General features: G+C 36.8%; 2 protein-coding genes across 3 annotated transcripts; both read left to right on the top strand.

Moving 5' to 3' along the window:
- The first annotated feature begins 2,014 nt into the window (after positions 1 to 2,014).
- Positions 2,015 to 11,842, top strand: LOC129745660 (casein kinase I-like). 2 transcript variants are annotated; one of them, XM_055738917.1, is made up of 3 exons: positions 2,015 to 2,221; positions 6,075 to 6,424; positions 8,536 to 11,842. In XM_055738917.1, exon 3 carries the CDS (start codon positions 8,632 to 8,634, stop codon positions 9,925 to 9,927), a length of 1,296 nt encoding a protein of 431 aa, XP_055594892.1. In that variant the 5' UTR covers positions 2,015 to 2,221; positions 6,075 to 6,424; positions 8,536 to 8,631; the 3' UTR covers positions 9,928 to 11,842. The 2 variants fall into 2 exon arrangements, with proteins under 2 accessions (XP_055594892.1, XP_055594893.1); XM_055738918.1 differs by lacking the exons at positions 2,015 to 2,221; positions 6,075 to 6,424 and adding an exon at positions 6,483 to 6,882.
- A 1,738-nt stretch (positions 11,843 to 13,580) lies between these two features.
- On the top strand, positions 13,581 to 14,796 carry LOC129748124 (ribonuclease P protein subunit p30). The gene is made up of 4 exons (XM_055742620.1): positions 13,581 to 13,745; positions 13,821 to 13,927; positions 14,035 to 14,453; positions 14,512 to 14,796. Exons 1-4 carry the CDS (start codon positions 13,646 to 13,648, stop codon positions 14,777 to 14,779), a joined length of 894 nt encoding a protein of 297 aa, XP_055598595.1. The 5' UTR covers positions 13,581 to 13,645; the 3' UTR covers positions 14,780 to 14,796.
- Positions 14,797 to 24,718: the final 9,922 nt, after the last annotated feature.

Genomic DNA, 24,718 nt, shown 5'->3' with positions numbered 1-24,718 from the left:
AATGCCAACAAAGAATCAATTTTCTCCGATCAATCACTGGCACCTGGTGGGGAGCCCATCCAGAAGATCTTTTAAAATTGTATCGAACAACCATTCTTTCAGTGATGGAATATGGTAGCTTTTGTTTCCAGTCAGCTGCCAAATCTCACCTCATCAAACTCGAGCGTATCCAATACCGCTGTCTCCGCATCGCTTTGGGCTGTATGCCCTCAACGCACAACATGAGTCTTGAAGTTTTGGCAGGAATTCTCCCTTTGAAAGATCGATACAATCTACTATCACTTCGGTTCCTCATCAGGTGTGAGGTCATGAACCCATTGGTGATCGTTAATTTTGAAAGGTTACTTGAGCAAAATTTTCGAACAAGTTTTATGTCTATATACTATGTCCTCATGTCAATGCAGGTAAACCCTTCTTCGTACTCTCCAACTCGTGTTTTCAGCCCAGACTACGATAATTCTTCTGTCCAGTTTGATTTGTCTATGCAGCAGGAAATTCGTGGAATCCCGGATCCGCATCGCCCACTTCTGATTCCAAGAATTTTCGAAGCTAAATATAGAAACGTCGATGCTGATAAAATGTACTTTACCGACGGGTCTCTAATTGAGGAATCAACGGGATTTGGAGTTTTCAACGAAACAACGAGCGCCTCTTATAATCTCCAGTCACCATGCTCTGTATATATAGCAGAGTTAGCTGCTATTCACTGGGCATTGGACAGCATCGCCTCACGGCCAGTTGGGCACTACTATATTGCAACGGATAGTCTAAGCTCTGTTGAAGCAATGCGCTCAATACGACCGGGAAAGCACTCGCCGTACTTCCTCGAGAAGATACGGAATAATTTGAGTGCTTTATCAAAACGTCGCTTTACCATTACCTTTGTTTGGGTTCCCTCTCATTGCTCGATAGTGGGCAATGAGAAGGCAGACTCTCTGGCAAAGGTGGGGGCGACGGAAGGCGACACGTATCCACGTGAAATCGTCTTCAACGAATTCTACTTCTTGGTACGAGGGAACTCTCTTGTCAACTGGCAGCGCAAATGGGACGAGGATGAGGATGGTCGGTGGCTCCACTCGATTATCCCAAAGGTAAGCCTTAAACCATGGTTCAATAGATTGAACTTGAGTCGGGATTTTATTCGTATATTTTCCCGTCTCATGTCCAATCATTGTTCCTTAGACGCGGTACTCTATCGTTTTGACATTGCTGGCAGCAATTTGTGTAATTGCGGTCAAGGTTACCATGACATCGAGCATATTGTCTGGTCGTGTGAGGTCCATCTTGTCGCCAGAACGAATTTAATAGACTCCCTTCGGGCCCGAGGAAAACCACCTAATGTTCCAGTGAGAGATGTACTAGCTGTGCTAGATTTGGACTACATGTTCGAAATCTACTTCTATCTAAAAGCTATCGATCTCCGTCTATAACCCTATTTTATTTTCATATTTCCCTTTCTATCTTCTTTTTTCTTTAAAAAAAAAGTGCTAGACTAAGAAAATGATTGTGAAAAACAAAAAACGAGTGTGGCTCCTTAAAACTTAAACGTATGAGCCGTTTCAAATAAAGAATTATAAAAAAAAAAAAAGATATTACAGCTTTTTTCAATAACAATTCGTAAATTATTTTTTTGGGGGCGTTCGATCCATATTTTTAGTAGACGTCAAATCATCTCCCGAAGGATTTCCATACAGTTTATTTATAATTTATGAACGCGCATCATCGATAAAAAATCACTGAGTTAGAAAAAATAATTTTTAAGGAAGAACATTTTTGTGTATGTGTCCTTTCGTTATGTTAGATTAGTCGGTTTTCCAATCCCAGTGAGCAATGAACGAACCGTTTTAACTTTTTGATTGCATGCTGTCAGTCAGATCCAAAAAAAAGGTTCTTCTGTGTGAGTGCACTTTCTTTTAAAATTCATTTTAAAGTGTGTGTAGCCATAAATCCCATAAATACGATAAATACGCTGTGGCTCGGTGTGTGTGAACTCAGCTTAGGAAAATATTTCGACCATCCATTCAGTCAAGTCGAACCAGAAAGCAAAGCAGCGGAGAAGTAGCTCGGTTTTCGTACGAGTTTTTCGCACCGTGTTAAGAGACTTCGAGTTTCAATTTTACGTTGTTAAACGCTTTCCTAAACCTGTTAAAATGGTCGGATTTAGACGCGCGAGTGTTCACTAGTTGTGGTTCGGGTGGATTCAAGCTTCAGGGAAGCCAAGGTAAGATGAAAAATTTGGTTTTCTAAACCAGACATATCTTCCTCGTTTGAGGGGTGCTTTCATGGGAACCTCTTTTCTTCACTCGCCATCACCATGACGAGTCAGCCATTATTGCTCTTGCTTGCTGCAGCTAGTTGGCTGGTGCTGCTGGTTCTAATACATACATAAAGCTTAGTTCTTTTAGAAATGGGACACTTTCTTTTGCTAATAGCTCGTTTACTAATAATCGGACATTAAAAATTTTGGCAGCAATTTGTTGCCTGTAAAAAGTACTATCCGGCCTATTTTTTTTCAAAATTTAAAAATTAGGCAGTTTTGAGATATTTACGATGCAAGAGAAAAAGGAAAAAATAATTTTGCACAGTTTCACTCAAAATCCATCGTTATCAAATTGATAGCTGACAAAACCGTTGATTATTCGAAGAATTACTGTATGTGAGTGGTGGAAAAGTATGCAAATACTGTCAAAAATGTCCACAAAGTTCAAATCATTGCAAAACAAGCATTGGAGTGAAGCATATGATCGGCAATTTCGGCTAAGGGTCATCAGAGAATCAAGTCTCATACTAGCTTTTTTAATCTTCAAAAAGCGAAAAACTAAGGATAGATCGCTGAAATTTCCAAAAAAAAAATTTTCTCCGATAAGCTGAAAGTGTTGCCTGGTAATGAGTCATTCAAACCACACCTCAAACACTAAATTTGTGCTAGTTCCAGAGCTCGTAAGCTGTATAGCCGGTTCCGAGGCTATGAGACAGATGATTTCTGATGAACGACAAAACTTATGAAATACCCTATTTTAAACAAATTCCAGCGGTTGAGTCCTATACATGTCTGCTAGTGGCAAGGTCCCGAGTATATTAAAGTATGTATTTGCTGGTTATTTTTAATGAAATATTATGATTTGCTAAAATTCTAATCCTGTGGAAAGAAATAACAATATTCTAAAGGAAAACTATGGTTTTCGCTGTTTTTAAAAGCCTAAAAAGAGTAATCTTTTATGTACCCTTCACTAACTACGATCTAAACTAATAGATTTTACTTTAAGTTTAATCTCATGATGGTTTTACTTCGTTATTGCCAGATTTTGCCAGCAGAAATTCCATTAGAAACACTCAAAAAGTGACTCAAAAATAATCAAATTTGTTCATTTTGAAACATCTGTATCCACTAAATTGCCCTCAGTTTCTTTTAAAAGAGAAGTATTGGTCCAAAAAGTAGCGGAAATTGAAGGGAGAGGGTGTAGCCATCTAAAATACAGATTAGACGAAGTATTAGTTTGAAAAAACTGATCAATATCATGACTGAAAAAAGTGTGCGCTAGACGATGGGAGGTACCAAAAATAAAGGAGAGTTTGTTCTTACAAAAAAACTATAAATACTTTTTTTCAAATTTTTTCACGAATTGTCATAAAATTACCTTCATTTCCTTCAAAGAAAGTTTTTAGATCAAACGAAAGGTTTTTTAGATACACGCATTCGTAACTGTCCCATTTCTAAAAGAACTAAGCTTTACACTGGGTTCGAATCTTCGAACCAACCCACACAAGCAACAGTTTAATTGGGATTTTCCTTGCAAGATCACTAACACTTGCATATCAAAGTCAGGGGCGTCGCGATGCAAGGAAATTCTGGACAAATTATACCAGCCTATCATAATCTTTAAATAAAAAGATGCTATGAGCACCTGTATCCGTGGTCCATTATGCCAGTTTCAAGTCAACTTTTTTTTAGAACCGGTATGGTCCAGAACTTACAGATTTGGAACCAATTTGACGCAGTTTTAAACCGTTTGAATACGAGTGGAACTGGATTGGATTTAATTTTGTTATTCCAATCCATGTTTCAGTAAAACCCATGAATGGACCACGGATACAGGTGCTCAAAAAATCTGTATCCGAATAGTCTATTTATAAGAGCACCTGTATCCGTGGTCCAAACAGCCGGTTTAGACCCAAATTCCGACCCGAGCAACCACATTGGTGATCCATTATACCAGTTTCAACTCAACTTTTTTTAGAGCTGGTATAAGGATTGATCCGAAACTGATGAGATTTGGATCCAATTTGACGCAGTTCTAAACCGTTTGACAGTTAATGGAACACGAGTGCAGTTGCCAGTTTTTTCATTGGATCGGATCTAATTTCTTTGGTCCAGTTCTTGTATAAATTAGACCCAAGAATAGACCACGAATACAGATGCCCTAATAAATGCAAGAATGGGACCCTCGAAATTAATCCAATCTATGAAAAAATGGCAACCCCATTCGTGGTCCATTCACAGTCAAACGGTTTTAAACTGCATAAAATTAGTTCCTAATCTCATCAGGTTTTGGCCAATCCTTCCTTATATACCGGTTCTTAAAAACAGTTGAGTTGAAACTGGTATAGTGGACCACGGATGTATTTGCTTTGGTTGGAATTTCGATTTAAACCGACTGTTTGAACCACGGATGCTTCGTTTTAAAACATCAGTTGTTGGTATGTATGAATTGTATGAACAAAAGCTATTTTCAATACAATGGAGAAGAAATAAAGGTTCAAAAAAGGAAACAGGGATGTAATGACAAAATCAATATTAACGCGCCAGCTCTAAATTTTACTTCGGAAGTCCGGACTTCCGAAAGACCTCTGATGAAGAAAAGTGAAGTACTAGATTGTCGAAAGTCTGTTTTGTTGCGAGTTCACCAGCGACGTTTCTAAAAATTTTATTAAAATGCACAATGACTTGATAGTCAGGCATCGATCACATTAGAAAACGACGTTCTTGAAATAAAAAGTCTGTTTCGAATATAATAAAAACTCATAGTCAGTTCTAGCTAAAAGTAAAAGCTTCTATTAAAAGTAAGCATAGTTATTATTCTTACGTTCTTCGTTCAATGAAAGTTGGATAATCGAGTTAAGTGGTCATATGAGAGTTTTTCATATGTTGTTATTTATTATCTTACAAAAATTGAATGCCATGATTACATTTAATTTCTGCATACTTTGCTGATTTATTATACTGTCTGATGAAAAGGGATAGATTGAAGAATAATACGAATTTGAGAGATAAGTATGTTCATATATAAATATTGATTTTTAAAAAGTGCGAATGCATCAGTTGTAAAAAAATCGAGTTATTATCTGAGTGAAATAGGTCTATCATTTGAATATTAAAATCTTAAATTTTAATCACAATTTTCTCGAAATTGGCGCATTCGCCATTTACAGAAATCAATACAGAAATATTCTGAAATGCTTGTTACATTATGCTTTTGAATGATCGTTTAAAACCAAAGCAATTTTATTTTAAATAGGTATAAATAAAGCGTAAGAGTAAGTAGATCTTTACCCATCTACTACCTAAATCATCAGGTATTGTTTATCTCTTTCAAAAGTACCTTAAACTCACGGGTTTCGAATCAGTTTTGTTTTCGTTTGGTTGATTTTTTCTTCATTGAAATGAGTCTCTGAAAACTGCTGCGTTTGAGTGCATGATCTAGGAAATTTTTAAATAACAAAATATTCAATTCAAACCGTTTTTTGTTGTTGCCGAAATAGGTAATCCTTTTTCGAAGTTAATAGGTTTATTAAGCTAAAACTTATCTTATTCATCATTATATATTCATCAATTATTTTAGAAATTTGATGATAATGTGTATCTACATTAAAATAAATAAAAAAAATCATTTTTTTTAACATTTACTGTTGCAAATTTTTTAATAAGTATATGAAACGAATTGTTAGTGTTTTTTGTTTATAATAGTCTGTTTTAAATGAAATTATTAATTTGATTGATTTTATGTAAGAACACAGTTTGAAATCATAAAAATAAGCAATTAAAACTATACTTCTTTTTTTCTCGAAACCCACAGGATTCGCTTTCGTTATTCCGTTTTTGTGCACACGTTAGTTCTGCTGGATCTACGCAAGGCCCTCACGTTGTGTGGGGTTTAGATGTGTAGCGCTTTCCGTTCTACGCCAGTGTTGGTTTGTCCGAGAGCTCCGAGAGGCAGCAAACGCTGCATTAGTGTATAGTGTTCATCATTTTCGAAACCATCATAATCATCATCAGCAGCAGCAGCAGTTTTGGGGCTTTTCCTTGCCGTCGCCTTCACTGAGAGTAAGGAAAAAGTACGCACGGAATGTGCTGCTTCGAAAAACAGCCAAACGACCAATAGAACCGTGTGTGGAACCATTTTCATCTTTGCAGACTTGATTTAAGGTAATTTCCTCATCTCTCTGAACGTTGTTTGAAGTGTGCGAGGTCGCAGTCGTAAAGCGTGAAGAACTGCTACGTAACAAATGCTAAAAATCGACATCGATTGAGGAGAAACGCATACGCAAAAGGCCTTTGAAGAAGAACGATTAGCAAAGCACCTTCTACAATTAAGCAAATCAATGCGAGTAAGGTTTATCCGATATTTTGTTATGTTATTTTGATGTCACTTCTCAGATTCGAATGTGGTGTACTGCAAAGAATTCAAAGGCATAAAGTGAACCTTGGAGTGAAAAGCCTACTTCTAGTTTGATCAAAGTAAATTCAGATCAAACATACCGAAGACATTTTCTTGGTTGCTTTCGACTGAATCACAGTTTCCGAAGGTTTCTTATATATGCCCATAAGCACAGAAAGGAACAAAAACGTAAAAAGGATAAAATTGCACTAGTGAATAAAAAGAGGTAAGCTTCTGCGTGTATAAGTGGAATGTTAAAGTTGGTTGCTTGAAAAAAGAACGAAGTAAAATGTCAAAAGGGAAAGAAAAATTAAATGTTTAACCCTAGCCCTCCATTCCTACACCTGTCTTCTTCGTTATTGAAGCCACGAAAAATGAAAGCTTTGGTGCTTGTGTATTCCCCAGGTCAGTGATTGAATGGTGGAGAATGCCATTGATGGAAGCACTGGGGAGACGAGGGTCTACTTCTATGCGTACGTTTTATACATCTTTTGTTATAGAGAGAACAGACATTTTGGAGCACACTTTTCGGTGTACTGCTGCCATATCTGGCTGAGCTTAATAGTGTGTATATAGTATGCATCAATTCAGAATGGGCTCCTTGCAGTCGCGTTTTTTGGCACGATGTTGTTGGGATATTTTCAATGACTACATTTTCGAAAGACGTTGTAAAAAATGTTTCAAAGGGCCAGGAAAAGGCAAAATTATTCACTAACTCAACTTTTAACCAAGTTGTTTATTCTTTGTAACGTATTATTTGAAATTTGTTAGAAAGTGTACTGAAGAACATTTTTTTAGTTGATAGTTAAATATCAAATTAGTACAAAATTTCTTTCCCGATAATTTTGATAATTTATAAATAAATTAAAAAATATTAAGCTGAATCCGGAAATGCAGCTTATTTAGATAAAAAAAATAACGAACCCATAGGTACATACATATAGGATCTCGTGGAACTTATAATCTTATTTATAAAAATGGAGGCGTTTTCTTTGTAACAACATCACGTATGAATGGTCGGTCGGAATGAAGTGAAATTTGGTATCCGAGGGTTTTTTGGGTCAGAGATGGTTTGTATAATAGTTTCAAGAATCTCACTTTTTATGAAAGGGTGGTCTCAATACAAATTTATTTGTTACGATTTCCATAAGAATCTATTCGCGAGCACGGTGGAGTTAAGGACGCGTGTAGATGAAATTAAACATTTATTACGATTTATACTTTAGAAGGTAAAACGAAGTTTACCGGGTCAGCTAGTATTATATAATATAACTGTGTACACGCCATGACAGGGATTCGATCTTATGATCATTGGCGTAGATGACTTGAAAAAAACACTAACTGTTGGAAATTATTGATTGGAAATTTTGGAGGGTCAAACATTAAAACTTTGATCGCACAGAGGCACTCAAAAATCAAATCTGTTCGAGACAAAAATTTGACACAATTCGACTTGGCAATTTTCGCTGCCACCCTGATGTATTTTAAAATATTTAAAGTTTTGTACGATAACAATAAGCTCCATAAAAGCTTTTAAAGTGCAAGGAGTGCTTTAACAAATAGCTTTGGGGAGTATGTAGAGGCCAGCCGATTAATTGATATATTTATGTAAAAACACATTTAAAAACATAGTGAAATGAAAACAAACATAACAAGCCTCGAAATGATGCTTAAATGTTTTATTTAACTAGTCATCAATTTAAATTATCCAACGAGTGCGTTAAGACAAAGTCTTTCGATAACAATAATTCTAACCTTCAAGAAGCGTACTGAAAATAATTCATCCTCTTTGCTATGCATCAGAATGCACAATTTCTGTGTTGTTAGCTAATAAACAGGAATATTTATGAGTGTTTTTTCTCCTTTCCTTTGTTTTCAGCATAGTAAACGGTTCCGATAAGGAAGGTTTGCGGTTTGGGCCATTCGGGAGACAAGTATTGAAGTAGCAGCAAAATAAACCTACACCGTAGCGGTCATGGAGCTACGTGTCGGAAATAAATATCGATTAGGGCGGAAGATTGGTTCCGGCTCTTTTGGTGACATATATCTTGGAACCAACATTTCCACTGGGGAAGAAGTTGCCATCAAACTCGAATGTATCAAGACAAAACATCCGCAGCTTCATATTGAGAGCAAATTCTACCGAATGCTTCAGGGTGCCATTGGTATTCCAACAATAAAATGGTGTGGATCTGAGGGGGACTACAATGTAATGGTCATGGAATTACTGGGCCCATCGTTAGAAGATTTGTTCAACTTTTGCTCAAGGCGGTTCACCCTCAAGACTGTGTTACTTCTGGCGGATCAGATGATTTCCCGTATTGATTTCATACACTCGAGAAGCTTTATTCATCGGGACATCAAACCTGATAACTTTTTGATGGGACTCGGAAAAAAGGGCAACCTTGTGTACATAATTGATTTCGGTTTGGCCAAGAAATACAAAGATTCTAAAACGATGGCACACATTCCTTATCGGGAAAATAAAAACCTAACAGGAACGGCCAGGTACGCTTCTATAAATACCCATTTGGGTATCGAACAAAGTCGGCGAGATGATCTGGAATCATTAGGCTATGTGCTAATGTATTTCAATCTGGGCACGCTGCCATGGCAAGGTCTGAAGGCAGCTAACAAACGGCAAAAGTATGAACGGATATCGGAGAAAAAGTTGTCAACACCAATCGAGGAACTGTGTAAAGGTTTCCCTCCAGAGTTCGCCTCTTATCTCTCTTACTGCCGTCAGATAGACTTCACCCAACGTCCCGATTACGGTTATCTAAGAAAAGTTCTCCGAACATTATTCGCCCGGCAAGGTTATACGTATGATTATGTATTTGATTGGAATATGTTGAAGTTTGGGGGCTCATCACGTCACAACAATACCAACGAGCGAAATAAAACAGGAGCCGTAGTACAATCTAGCGATCCGACGGCCATCGGAACCAGTATGGTAGCCACAGCAGGCGGTGGAGTAGTTACAACCGTTACCGGAACAACGGCATCACTCGCGAAAAATGATTCCTGCAAGTTGGTATCGAATCGATTGCTCCAGATGGTGGCCCAATCACGACCACCCGGTGCAGACCAACAGCAAGTTCCTGGTGTTCCCGGGGTTCCACAGCAGCAGCAACAACCTGTTCATAATAACAACGCTGGCAGTGCGAATCCCGAACCGATCGCCACCTTCCCTCCCCGACATGACACACCGGAACGTCGATCATCTATACGCTTGCGTGGTCAAAATTTAGACTCCAGAAATATTGAATAATATTAAATGTTGTCTTTAAGTTTTTATTATTTACATATATAATTTGGATAGAAATGTGAAAAACATAAAAAAGAAGTGCAACCCCTCTCATCTATTGGTAAGCAGATTACGACAGATCATATAGGGTATCCGCTTGCGGAGGTTCACGACTGAAGGGCTTGGCTAAAGATGAAAGCTGCAGTGTGGCAACGAGTGCGCCCGATGGACCGGTCAGTTCTACCATTTTTTTTTCTTTTAACTGCTGCTCTCACGGAAGAACGTGGTCCATCGCCATTATACATAGATTAGTTAGAGAGAAAATATACAAAACACACAAGCAGCAAGATATAAGCGCCAGGAAGCGATGAAGAAGTTAAATTTAAAAAAAAAAACTTATATGGTTTATTAGTTTCTAAGGAGTCTTAGAAGAGATTCTTTGCGGCGTAGGAAGTTCGATCTACGGAACAAAGAGAACCAGTGCGCACTGGAAACAATTAATTTCAGAAGCATAGATATAATGGAATAATTAATTAACTCAATAATTAATAATATTACTGTAGTAACACAAGTTGAATAAAAAATGACTAAATATTCTTGAAATCCGATAAAATCAACATAGAATCACACATGACGCAGCCAGATAAATTGGAAACATGAAATAGTTTTTTTTTACTTTGAAAAAGTCTACATAATCTGGAACAGTTGAAATGCATCAACCGCCTTACGTGAGTTGGACTTCAAATAATCAAACAATTGTAGGAAACCCAACTTGTTCGTAAGATTGTATGCTAGTGAGAATACAAAATCACACTTACCCCCTCCCTTATCATCTAATATAATGCGACGATGTGTAAAAAAAATTAAAAAAAAAATACACAACAATGTATTGCTAATATTCAATTTTATCAATGTGTACAATTACTTTATTCGAAAATATTAAATTTTCAACAGGATGAAAGCAAGGTAGACAGTTCTGTTTGTTTCTATAAATATTTTTGAAATGATGTTCAGAGGATAGATTATTCGTCCGAAAAACTAGAGGAAAGTGTAGACATGGCAAAGCTTCTAATTTGTTTCTTTAATTTTACGTAAACAAATCGAGTTTTAAAATCAACACGTTGATGTTGTTTTTGAAGTGTGAAGTTTATGTCCTAAATAGGTTGAAGAATTTTTTTTCAAATAAGTTTGCGTATTTTTAAATTTCTCAGCTAGATAGATTCTGTGGTTCGATACGCTCGATATATTACATCTGTTGCACGTTTTTTAATTAAAACTAGTGAAAAATTGTGCCTGCATAACATTTATTAAACGCAAAAATTGATGCTGTATACTTGGTCAATTTACAAATATTTTGGTAAATTTGCAACGATCATTGAACACAGAGCTAACATAGTTTTTGGTCGAGCACAGCTGACCCGGCCCAGTTTTGGATACTTATCTGTTCGTGGAATGGCATTAAGGACAAAAATATTCTTTTCATGCATCATATCAATGTTGTTATTGCATAAATTTTAAATTTCAGCTTGTGATGTACATAGATTATGAAAAGCTTTGCTAAATGATTCGATAAAATGCTATTTTTTAACTACATAACCTTCCTCTTGCTGCTTATGAATACTGAAATGATAATGCAGTATTTTTGGTTCGATGAAAAGTAATAACATATAAAGTCACGTGGTCCCATGATTCATTAATTATATTTGCAAATAAAGAAAACCAATCGTGATAGTAGAGAGTTAAATTGAGTGATGATGGATTATCAGAAATCGTGTGACCGAATTGAAAAAAAAAACCGATCGTAAAAAAAGGAAGCACTAATTCGTTAGCAAATATTCTTTTGACTTTCCCGGCAGAAATCTAAACAAACAAAAAAACCTCGACTGTACAGAAAATGAAACAAGAAATAGAGATGAAACCTATAAATTACAGAAATATACTAGCATAATAGGGTGAATGAATTTACAAAAGTTTTTTCGCTGCAATTTTTCCTGTATGTTTGGGAACGGATATTTCATGATGTCATTACAAGAAAATTATCGAATAAAATTGTAGAAATTTCATCCATTTTCGGTGGCTAGGCACAATAATGTGTTACCCAAGAAATTAAAAAGCTTATGCAACATTGAACACAAAAATGTTTACTGAACAAGGAATCCAAAAATCTACATTTGTCTCAACCTATCTGAAGGGAATCAATGTGTATCCAAACTCATCTTTATAAGCAGAACTGAAAGGTTCCTGTTCCCTGCACTTGAAGTCCCTAGCTCAGCCGAGGTTGATTCAAACTTACCTACTGCATATAGAACATTATATAAACTAATGATATGAGAAACCATTTCTATAGAACCAGAAGAAAAGAAATCACAACACGTTTCGTGATAAATTTACAAAAAAAACAACACGGAACAAGCTAATACACTTAGATGGTAACAAACTAAGAAAAAACAATGATTGCCGTACATATAGCAAACAAATGAAACAAAATGGAAAAAATAAGAAACATCTTTGTTTTATGATTATTTTTTTCATTTATTAAATAAATATAGAAAAAAAATACATAATGATGTTTTAATACATTAAAATCCGAAAAACTACTCGAAGCATTTGTCGTTCAGAAAGGACGTTTGTTTTTTTCCATTTGTTCCATGAAATATTTGAATCTTATAATTTGTTATTCTGAATATTTGAATCTTGATTTTTTTTATTAATCAGGCGTTGAAATGCCACAGGTTTTGTCCATTTTTTAAGCTATTGGCCTCGCAATTTGCGTTTGGATGAGCTGTTATTGGTCTTAAGATCTCATCGGTACACAAATATGAATGGATTTTTTGGAGTCATTACGAAGAAGTGAAATTTCGTGAGTCTCGTCACTCGCGTTGCAGGAAAAGCCCCAATGGGTAAAGGTAAAGGTTTTGGTACAACTATTTGAATCTTTCATATTTTTTTTTAAATATAAACAGGCGTTTGCATACAGGTTCATAATATTGCTACACACTAAGTTATTGAAACATTAGATAAGAAGTTCATAATGCATGCTTTTTCGAGGTTCTTAATTCATTTTAGCAATGCGGGTTTTATAGTGGGTTTATGTTTAGCATAGTGATATCTGCACCATCATGCTCAACAAGCGCATCTGTATCCGTGGTCCAAACACCCGGTTTAGACCCAAATTCCGACCCAAGCAACTGCATCCGTGTTCCATTATACCAGTTTCATCTCAACATTATTTAGCACCGGTATAAGGATTGATCCAAAACTGATGAGATTTGGAACCAATTTGACGCGATCTAATCCGTTTGACAGTTAATGGATTACGAGTGGGGTTACCAGTTTTTTCACTGTATCGGATCTAATTTCTTTGGTTCAATTCTTGTATAAATTAGACCCAAGAATAGACCGGATACGGTGCTCTGATGGCCTTTTTTCTTTTTTATTTTATTTTATTATTTTTTTCCATACAGATGATATATAACTGACAGAAGTTAAAAACAAAAATTACACCATATAAAAACGAAAATTTAATATTCTTTTATAGTTTTAGTTCTGAAAGTTCATAAAACATAAATAATATGTTAATATTATTTAGTGTGGTGAAACATCCAAAGATCTCCCAGCTCTATGAGCTGCTTCGTCGCGACGCCTCGCACATCACAAAAATCAAAACAGAACCGCTGCCGATGCGCGCACATGTTGTGTTTTTGATGTTTCCTCATTAACCGGTTATTCTTGAAAGCAAATTATGAAAAAAATGAACAAGTTTGTTGGATTTAGTGATTTATGTGTCCCTAACAGAGAGTCGATAAAAGAACTAAAAGATATTTTATTAGAACTTATTGATCGTAAGTATTTATTGGACATGATATTTTGATTATTAAAATTCAACTTTCTATGACATCAATATGCTTTTTTTACAGTGGGGTACAAAAATGTTGCTATTGAACAAGTATACGACCATATTAATGCTGGCGGTGATAGAAAAAGCGATTTAATTCCGAAGCCCGTAGACCTCAGCTCGTTAAATGTAAGTACATATGAAATAGTAAATGTTAATAGACCGTCATGATCGATTTTCATTGAATGAACCGTATTTCGATTTTATTTGTTCAAATTTTCATAAAACTGATTTAGAAAGATCTCAATGGACGGTTACGGTTACTCAATCGACTGACTATCATCTATGCCGATGCTAGTGTTATGGTGGCCTTGAGCCGGTCAGCAAATTTGCGAGGATACAACCTTGTAGCAGCTATTCCCACAACTGAGGAAGCTTTCCAGCATGCATGTCAAACACTAAACTGCGATATTCTATCGTACAACTCCACAACTGTGCGAAACAAAATGAGTAGGAAATTCTACTACGTTGCCGTTAATCGCGGAATAATGTTCGAAATCAAATATGCACCAGCGATTGTCGATTCATCCGATCGCAAGGATCTTATCAATCGCGCTAATCGATATCACTCGTATGGGAAATCGAAGAATGTCATTATCAGCAGTGAAGCACGAAACCGTTTCCAGGTTCGCGGCCCTTATGACATTGCTAATTTGTAAGATAATTAACATAGCTTAAAGTTATTCAATTTTTAACGTAATTTTTTTTTTCAGGGGTCTCATATTCGGATTAAGTGAGGAACAATCGAAGAATGCTATATTGGCCTTACCACGTAAGATACTTATTGCTGCCGAGACTCGGCGATACGGCAAAGCAGGTGTAGTAGTTGGCTATCGACAAAATGCTGTGGATAGCGATGACTACTCGGACACTGAGCTCAACGAAACCATTTCGGATAGTGATACAGAAGAAGATGAAATCTCCCATAGTGACGTAGAAATGGCTGAACCACCTGTAAAATTTGCCAAATACGATGAATAAAACGGTTTATTCTTTAAGTCATTTATTTATTTATTTATATTTATAAAATGGAGTGCGAGACAGGGGTGTCAGGTGTCCTGATTTATCAGGATTTGTCCTGATTTTCGAGAGACCGTCCTGATTTTTTAAAAACGCTTGAATTGTCCTGATTTTTTAAAAAAATGCCCTTAAAATGTCCTGATTTGTCCTGATTTCTAAAAAAAAATCCAAATCATAACTAAATTTATTGTTAAATGATGAGAACATCACACAAATCCTAAAGAAAATAGTTTAACCAGTTGAACCAATGAGATTCTTTGATTCAAATGTCATTTATATGAGATTTTTCGATGTTAACTGCAGGCCAGCCAAGGTTATTCTCGCTTCAGTTGCATAATTCGAGGCGTCTTCAGCACCTATATTTCGCCTTTAGTTATGCAATCTAAGCAGAACTGCATTTTGTTCCACCAATTCAGTGGTGTCCTGAAAAATCCTGATTTTTAACAAAACGACCTGGCACCTCTGGTGCGAGATCTTATTATTTCAATTTTCAATCAAGTTTATAATACCCACTTAATAATTCTTCTACTAGAATTTTTCTCAGTGTATTGACAAGTGTCACATATCTTTGTATTTGTATGCTATGTACCTTACAACTGAAATATGTCACACATACATCTACACTTTATGTTGTTCATGCGTATGCTATACATACTAGATGAACCATCCTTTTGTACAATACTGGTTGTTCATCTGGTTCATATTTGTTCCTGCAAACGCTGCTGAGAATTTCAGTTGTTTTCAAGCATGGCCGCCGAAAGACACACAACCGCAGCATTCTCGCTTTAATATCTTTTTAAGATATTTAAAATCAGGTAAGCAAATCAATGTTATAGCAAACAGTGGTAGCTTTGCAGTTTGTAACTTTTTTCCATTCATCATTCACACAGGTTTTCGTTACAAGCCCTTCCCGATGCAAACTTCGCTAGTGAGATGCGCCTGGGTGACTCGCAACGCGCCAGACTTTTCATTGAACGACTTCACAGGGTTCTCGAGATGCCTGCCGGGTTGGAACCAATGGTCCGAAAATCAATCAAAACAAACACTCAGGATGCGTTTCCTGTTGGAAACATTCCGATTGTATAATGGGATAGCGCCTCTCGCTACTGCTTCGCCTGGCTGGTATGCAATCTCGATCAGCGCTCCTATCAGCTATGCAAACCGAGTCGCATAATTCAGAATCATCGGTTCAGCAAACATCGCATATCGGAGATGAGTGAGATACAAACTGATCCATTCTGAATGTAGCTCACTCAGTATCTGCCTGAATTATATGAAATTCAAAATTATTTTTTGCAGGACGAGAAAAATCAAACAGTTGTGCGGGACACCATAAATTCTCAGTAGTTTTAACGTGACGTACGACATTTTAATAAGAGAACTTGTAAAAATTGAAAAACACGGCGAAAGTGAACATCTTTCCCTCACAAACACAACTGCAATTTGATTTTGATCATACTGATGTTAAAAAACGTTATAACAACAAATAAATTTATTAATTTGCTTTATATCAGATCAAACAAAATACGCTAATGATCGGCTTCATGTATCATTCACTCACTGCCTGATCCATTCACTCCTGATCGAAGACCAACAAGATTCGCCATATGCATTGTGCATTGGTGATATTCCAATTTGATGATGGTGCTGCACTGTTTTGACAGCAAGCATCGTGCGAGGTGATCTGTATTTTAGCGATGAATTGAACGATCGATGATCGGGTAGGTCCAGTAGCAATCAATAACGAAACCCGACCGCTGTACGTTCAGGTGCGAAGTGCAATCAGAAACATTCATTGAAAATGAGTGATATTCAGAACACTGGTTGGAACATAGAAAGGCTGGAGGATCTACGTTGACCCTCATCCAGTACAAAGAAAATGGCAATGGAGGCTGTGATGGCGAAAAATTACGGAACTACGAGAGTACATCGTTGGAAGAAGCTACCCTGTTACTGGTTTAGTGAACAAAGTGTTATTATGTTATTGTGAGTGAAAAATTTGAAAGAATAAAGTTATAAAAAAATCTGTATGCATTAAAAATTTTCCTTTCTATTTTTTTTGTCTGAAATTTGCAATGGAGGTAGTGCAGGTTTCGCGTTCACTCACACATGTACACACAGCCGTCGTTCACTCACACATTTACACACGGTCGTCGTTCATTCAAACTGTCATTCTGGATCGGGAAATTCATTCCAAGTAGAACCGGGTGGGCCATTTTCTACTTGGCTGTCGACTAAAGTTCTAGTAGAATTCTACTAGAAAGGCTACTAGAATTCTAGTAGCCCTAGTAGAATAATTATTAAGCGGGTAGCTTCGTTCAATGGTTGGTAAAAATCGGTTTTAACTGATTTCTGTCAACTGGTAGATGCACGCTACACGCTAACTTTTGGCTACCCCTTAAAGGCGTAAAATTGACCCGTTATTGAGAACCTCCACGATCTGTCAAATAACGGGTCATTTTGTCGGGTCAATATTACCCCTTATTTAGAAAAGCTCGAGTCCGCTTCAAAGGGGTAGTTTCAGATGTTGTTACATTCATAACGTTGTCATTTGTCCGATAAATTAGCAGCGATGAGAAAAATTGTAAGTAATTGATTGAATAAATATTTGTATTCTTTCCTTTTTGGAATTACAATGTATTAATCTTATTATTTCAGAGCTGCGCAGTTCCAGATGAGCGCGACGAAAATAGGCCTCTGATTGAAGGTCGATTCGCATAGAAGGGGAAAATTTAAATTTTCAAATAATTTGAAATTATTTTCGTCATTTAAATAAACCAAATGAAACTTATGATATCTTGTTGTGATTTATTCCCCAGCATTCATTTCCGATAAGCAGCTCCTAAAATTTCCACCACAAGAAGCCTTTCAAATAAGGGGTAATCATCTGCCATAAGCATTTGGAATAAGGGGTAATTTTCATCCGCTGAAGCGTTATCAGGCTGAGTACCCCTTAAAGGGTACAGGGGCTTTATCCGGAAAAAGGAGTTCTCCCAGTCTTATTGAATAACGGGTCAAAAGTATTCGTTAAGGGGTAGCCAAAAGTTAGCGTGTAGAACTCATTTAGTGGTATGAATAAGGTTTAGCAATTGCTTCGGCAGCTTTTACTTAGCTCGAAATCAAGCAAAGCAAAAGCCCAAAGCATTTGCTTAGTTTGGTATGAATAAACATTTGCTTAGCGGATGTGTACTAAACTCTTAGAACATAGCTTTTGCTTCGAAAAATAGAGCTATCCAACCAGCAGAATCTGAAGTTTTCTAAAGTTAAATGAAAGAAGACGATCAGAAAATTTAAAAGTCCGCCTAAAATAGCCATGAAGTCGACGTGCGGATGGTGGGTGTAAGAACGACCGGAAAGTTTTTGGTTATTGCGTGCTCGTATGTTGATGTTTGAAGAAAAATGAAAACATATTCGAATATAGTCAAACAACAAATGACCTAACTTTAACATTTATCATAGCTCTCCCACACGTATTCGGATCGGGATAATCCGATGTATAAAAAATAGGCAATAGGCGCGCATCTTAATTTAATTTTTTTTTAAATCTTAGAATTATATAAAAATCATATGAATATGGAAGTCTGAATTATATTTTAAATTATTACAATTTTCTTCCAACTTCAAGCCGATTGGAACTTCTTCCACTATAGCCGGAATTTTTAATTTAGAATATTTACTGATTGATTTGTTTAGTTTCATCTTAGACGAATCATTTCATACAACGACAGGAATATGAAAAAAAGCTGGATTATCACTCCGACTTTTCTTTATCCATGTTGAAAATGCCTTTTTGAATTGTATTGAAGTGTAATATTGCTAATTTAATAAATTCATGACATTGCTAAAGAATTTTTTATTGGAAAAGTCTGCTACCGAGCATGCTTAGAAAATAAAGCAATTGCTAGGAGATTTGTCGAGCGATTACTTCAGATTTGGGCTTTATTCATACCAAATTAGCTTGTTCTAAAAGTAAAAGCTCCTGACAGAGAAAACAGCTGTCAAAAAAAACTTTATTCATATCAACCGAAGCAATTGCTTTAAGCGACTGCTCGACTGCTCGATTTAGTTTAGCAAAAGCTATTGCTAAGTTTTTTTCATACCACCTATTAAACCATTTAAGAATCAAAAATAACCATTTTTGACCTTTTCCCGGGAAATGCCATTTTATGAGTTCTCCATGAGAACCCATAAAATGACTTTTCGGGGAGAAGTTGAAATATGGTTATTTTTTAACCGTATTTTATTTGGCGAAGAAGTTGGAAAATGGTTATTTTTTAATTGAAATTTAAGAAGCATTTTTCCTTTGATGAAAATTGATAGTCAGGAAAAAAAAAATAGACTTGAAATGTTTTATTTATTGTCAAAAGTATGTTCATCACTGGTATTTTTACATCTCGATTTTCCGAATCACCCGTGTTAGGGGCAGGACTTGAGACGAAGAATTCACTTTCCGGCGTAGAAGGCCGGGACGAAAGTTGCCGTCTCTCATCGGCGCCAAACTATACATACAGACTCTTGCAGTGCAGTCCGGCCAGTATATTCGCGAACTCGTCGAAACCGTGACAATCTTCCAAATCAAGCACGGAAACTCGTTTCAACCATGCCGGATTATTCCGAGCCAACACTTCCAACACTTGATTTTCCGTGCAGCCATGGGGTTGAAAATTATCGGGGAAATGTTTGCTCCATCCAGCAGAAGTTTCCAAAATTCTTTCTTTCGCTGTTTGGTTACCATAGCGGCGGAGCTCGTTACAGAGCTGGAACTTCTTCCGTTTATCAACGGGTAAGAAAAAGATTATCCGGTTCCTGCAAAATATTTTTTTTTTAAATTACTAATATAAAATAAAATTAATGTTAGAAAATGATAACTTACCTTGTGCGTTAAGAATTGCACCAGTTTACGCTTGGAATTACTGTTTATGAAATTTTACAGCAAATTCGCTTCAAAACGATCCCTCGTACGATTGCGAAAATGCACAATGTTTTTTTTTTCTTTTTTACGATTGAGGTTAAATGTTCATCCTTTTTTCGGTTAATACCCGAAAACTAGGAATATGGTTAAAATTGTACCTTAAAATATAGATGAAAAATAACCATATTGACAGTTCTGCAAGAAAAACAAGAAAATGGTTATTCTTCATTCAAAAATGTTTAAACAAAAACGAGCGTGTGTTCAACGAGCCGAGGTTTTGGTCGAAGTTAGGTCGTTGTTCATTGGAGCAAGTAGAAACTAGTCGAAACCAATCCAGCTCGGCAGCAGGATTCGTTTCGACCTGGTAGAAATCGGTCAAATGGAAAGAGACAGGTGATAAACTGTCAATCCATTTCTACTTGTTTCGACCCGTTTTGACCAGACTTCATTTGACACGGTTACATGGGGACCGGACATCATTACGCTCGAACTACAACTGCATGGCGAGAGGGCCAAAGTTGAACTCGCGTAAAATTTGATTGGATGATTCTGGATTCTTGATACCAGTCAGCCGTCATCCAGCGCTTGGTCATCCCCGCTGAAACCGTCATATCCGGAAAAAACTTCGGTGGAAGCAAGGAAGCACGGTTTTTGGTAAAGTATGCTCAGGATGAAGAGGCAACGGTTGCCGCTGTAATAAAAAAAAGGATCCAATTGAACAATATGACAGAGTACATCCAGTAAATGGATTTCGGATTAAAAATTGTTTTCTTGAAAAAGCAACTGATTTCTAAATTCACTTTGTAAACTAAACATATCGGTATCGATTTTTGATTTCGGCGAATGCGCCAAGACCTTTGTTTTGAGAAAAACGCATTTCAAGTTTTAGAAAATAAAATCAATTTCCTATTTAGCTGCGTACAATCATTTTCCTAAATAAGTCGCTAAAATGCTTTCAAATTGATTTAATTTCATCACCCGATCGATGAATCATACTGGAACAAATCAACGAATTCCAGGACTCTCTTCTGCTGGTGTTCGTTGATTTCGAAAAAGCATCCGACCGACTTACACGGTAAACAAAGTTACTCTGTTCTGTATAAAAATCCATAGAAACCTTGTCTCGACCATTTCGCAGGATTCCGTTCGCGATGTTCCAGCATACCAGTAGATTTTTTAGTTTTTGTACCGCTATTTCCACCGAATTCTTATAGCTAAACTCTAAAAAGTTAATTCACGAACCTCCATGAATGTTTTTCTACTTATTAATTGTTTTCTTCTTGCTCATTTTTCATTAAAATGCAGAAAAAGCTCACAATTAGCTTTGAACATCCCTGTTCAACAGATTCCAACAACAGCAAACTTTTTATACAGAGCTGCATAATCGAGTTTTAGTTCAAAAATGTATATTGGCAACCCAAAACTACTCAAAACTGAATTGAGGATATACAAATTTTGAGCAACTACCGATTAGTTATTTTGAAGGTGTAATCGCAACACATTTTATGAGTAACTCAATTTTTCCGTGTAACCATGAAAACATCTGGGCGGCTCTAAGGCGACGAGGGGTCCCAGAGAAACTAGTCCATCTCATCGAAGCACAATATGAGGCATTTTCGTGCAAGGTCTTGCACGACGGTGTCTTGTCCGAACCAATCCCGGTAACTGCTGGAGTGAGACAAGGATGTGTTCTATCACCGCTACTTTTTCTAATCGTAATGGATGAGATTCTGATTGGATCGATTGACTGTGCACCGAACCGAGGATTGCCGTGGAATCCTTCAACAATGGAGCAACTGAACGACCTTGACCTGGCTGACGATATTGTTTTGCTCGCCCAAACACAACCAGATATGCAGAGCAAACTCGACGACCTCACCGAAAGTTCCAAGGCAGCAGGTCTCAAAGTCAATGTCGGAAAGACCAAGTCGATGGAGATCAACACAGCAAATCCCTCCAGTTTCATGGTACACACTATTAATTTTTTGGTGTAAATTTATGTCATATTGGATGCACAAAACTGAAGCATCACTTTTGACATAAAATTACACAAGAGAAGACAGAAACGCTTGAAGCCATAAATTATCGAAGATATAAAATTACATCGCCAAGGATGTAATTTTATGTCAAACTGGATGCACATAAATAAATCATTGCATTTCACATAAAATTACATTGCCTTTGACATAAAATTCAACAGAGTTCAATAAGTACATCAATTTAGGGATTTTTTCAGGAAATAATTACATTTTTTTTATAAATTTTTACTGTGAATCCAGTTTATTTCACATTTACAAAATCTCTAACGGATCTTTACTTAGCTACAACATGATAAAATTATTTTTGTGATTACTCTATACAGCAAACATTATTTTGTGTAAAATTACAGTAAATATCCTGTACCAAAAAAACACATTTATTATAATTTTAAAGGTCGAAAAAAACTACGTGCCAGTAATTTTCAAGTAACATTTTTTTTTGCAGTATGGTTTGAAATTACTAACCTAAAATTTGAAGCCGTATACATAATAATCAATGAAATGAAATAAGACATAATAAATACTAAAACGCAGCTACTTTAAGGCCGGGCTTCGACCAGACTGAACTTAGTGCCATGAGTAAATTTAGAATCCCGACCATATAATGCAAATATTATATATATTCGAGAAAATCAATGATACCAGATTGGCAGCACCACGGCAATGTATAAAATGAGTAATCAAAATTGCAAATGATGATAACTTACTCCTTTCACTCTCGGGATCAGACAGTTCCGCTATTCGTTCTCCTCTTGAAGGTTCTAACACGGTAGGTGTTGCTGTGATACTGCCACTAACAGAAACTGGAGCATTCCCGAATTTTGGCAGAGCGGTACTGTTGGCATCGTAATTGAATCCAGTAGAAAACTCGATGGAATTGACTCTTCCTATGAAGCTTTTAGCGATTTTGTCTTAAGAGATAAAATAACTCGCTTCAAATTCTAGATAATCTTGATCGAAAATGCGTTTGTAAATAGCTTTTATATTTGTGCTCACAGTTGTCTGTCTGAAAAATAAAATTTAAAAACTCTTTAAGTTTGCATACCATGAAAAATATTAGCGTTTTCGTACCAAAAGTTTGTTAGCTGGTTTTCCAGAATCTAAGAATCATTTACCCATTAAACGATCCGCAAAACAGTGCCACATAGGATATCTTAAATTCCAAATTTAGCCCCTCCTGGTCCTCACTCGCAGCAGATAATAATTATTAAAATGTGAACTAGTAGGTGCAATGGTGAATAAAACGCTCGCTTACAATTGCGCCTACTGACAAAAGGATCCGTGTTTCCGGGAAAAATTGAGTGCCGACCACGTAAAAATCAAAGTATCCTTTTTGAATCTTTGAAGGATTTCTGGAAATTTTACCAGCGAAGGAATTTGTAATTTCTAGCTCAACTCAACCGACAGTGTTTATGGCTGATGCTATGCTTACACCAGCGGACCAACTCTGGATTAGCTCTTGAAATGCAACGACATGTTCATCAAAACAAAACTGCATGAGCCACGTCCTGCCAGTTTAATCCGGAGAAACCTAAAACGGGATTGATTTTGTAAAAGATGGCTACAAAATTATGATTATCAAGTGAATAATGTAAACATTTTACCAATAGTAATTGACGAGCAGATCAGTGCCGCTTTGAATACCGAGTTATGATTTGTGATCCATGGTGTGACCGAAAAAGCCGAGTATAAGAAATCGCCCGGACATTTAATCGGTGGCAGTGCCAGCAAGAGATTGGATGGTGACATAATTCCGGAAAATTGAAGCATCAGCTTTTTCTCGTTATGCTTAAATTAAAAATTCAAGAATAACCTTGACCTTATCGTTATTTTGATGGAATTACTTCGGCAGCCAGAACATCATGAAGAAAAATCACCCCGAATCAACTAGTAGCTTCGAAAAAAACAAACCAGCCATCCTAAGTTATGTTGTATCATTAAGTCCGGCCTAGATGATACAACAGACGCTACCTCAGGCCAGTGGACTACTATCCGACACCGAGCGGAGTTCTTAAAAATTGATCGAACAGCGGCCAACACTGTCCGACGTTGCCTGCAATAGAAATTATTAATTATCGAATGGTTGAAGAAGTTTAGACAAAAACTCACATCGCTATATCTGTTCCTCCTGATATGCTGTCGGATGGATGGATCTCGTTGATTCAGCCGCTGCTGTGGGCCGGGAAGTTTGAAAACAGTGCCATTTCTGAGCTCTGGGTGCTGCTTCATAAGATCCATCTTTGCTGCTCATTTTGAACCACTGGAACCGTTCGGTACGACAACGTTCACCGGATTTTCTTCAGCAACTGCTGAAGTTGCTTCAGAACAAAACAAAGAACAACCGAATTGAATCAAAACAAAACCGTCGATTGACGTTTCTCTTCGCCAAGGATGCCAGTAACACTTGAATTTTACGATATGCGCATTTTATTTACTGGAACATAAAAATAAATCCCTTATGAAATAAATTTAGATCATTTCGATCTTAACGTTCGTTCAAAATTGTAAATTTTGCTAGTGTGTGTAGTTTAGATAAAAAATGATGTAAAATTAGATCTAATCTGGATTAGATACAGAAAACTATTAGGTGTTGAAGCGTTTCTGGCTCGTTTAATTTTAGAAAATTTTTGGTGTGTAGCTGGGCAGCAAGTTGAGAAAGTGGAGTGCTTCCAGTATCTTGGTAGCCAGATAACGCCTGATGGTGGTACCAGAAAAGACATCGAGACCTGGATCAGAAAGGCCCGATTTCGTTTGCGAGTCTCCGAAACATCTGGTGGTCACGCCAGATCTCTCTACGAACGAAAATCCGAATCTTCAACTCAAACGTCAAATCCGTATTGCTGTACGGGTGCGAAACTTGGTGCACATATGCGGTGACGACGCGAAGACTGCAAGTATTTGTAAACCGCTGCCTGCGGAATATCATCCGCGCTTGGTGGCCTGGCAACT

The sequence above is a fragment of the Uranotaenia lowii genome, chromosome 2, assembly GCF_029784155.1.
Source record: "Uranotaenia lowii strain MFRU-FL chromosome 2, ASM2978415v1, whole genome shotgun sequence".
Lineage (NCBI taxonomy): Eukaryota > Metazoa > Arthropoda > Insecta > Diptera > Culicidae > Uranotaenia > Uranotaenia lowii.
Note: the sequence above shows the minus strand (reverse complement) of the source record. Positions and strands in the feature narration are given on the sequence as shown.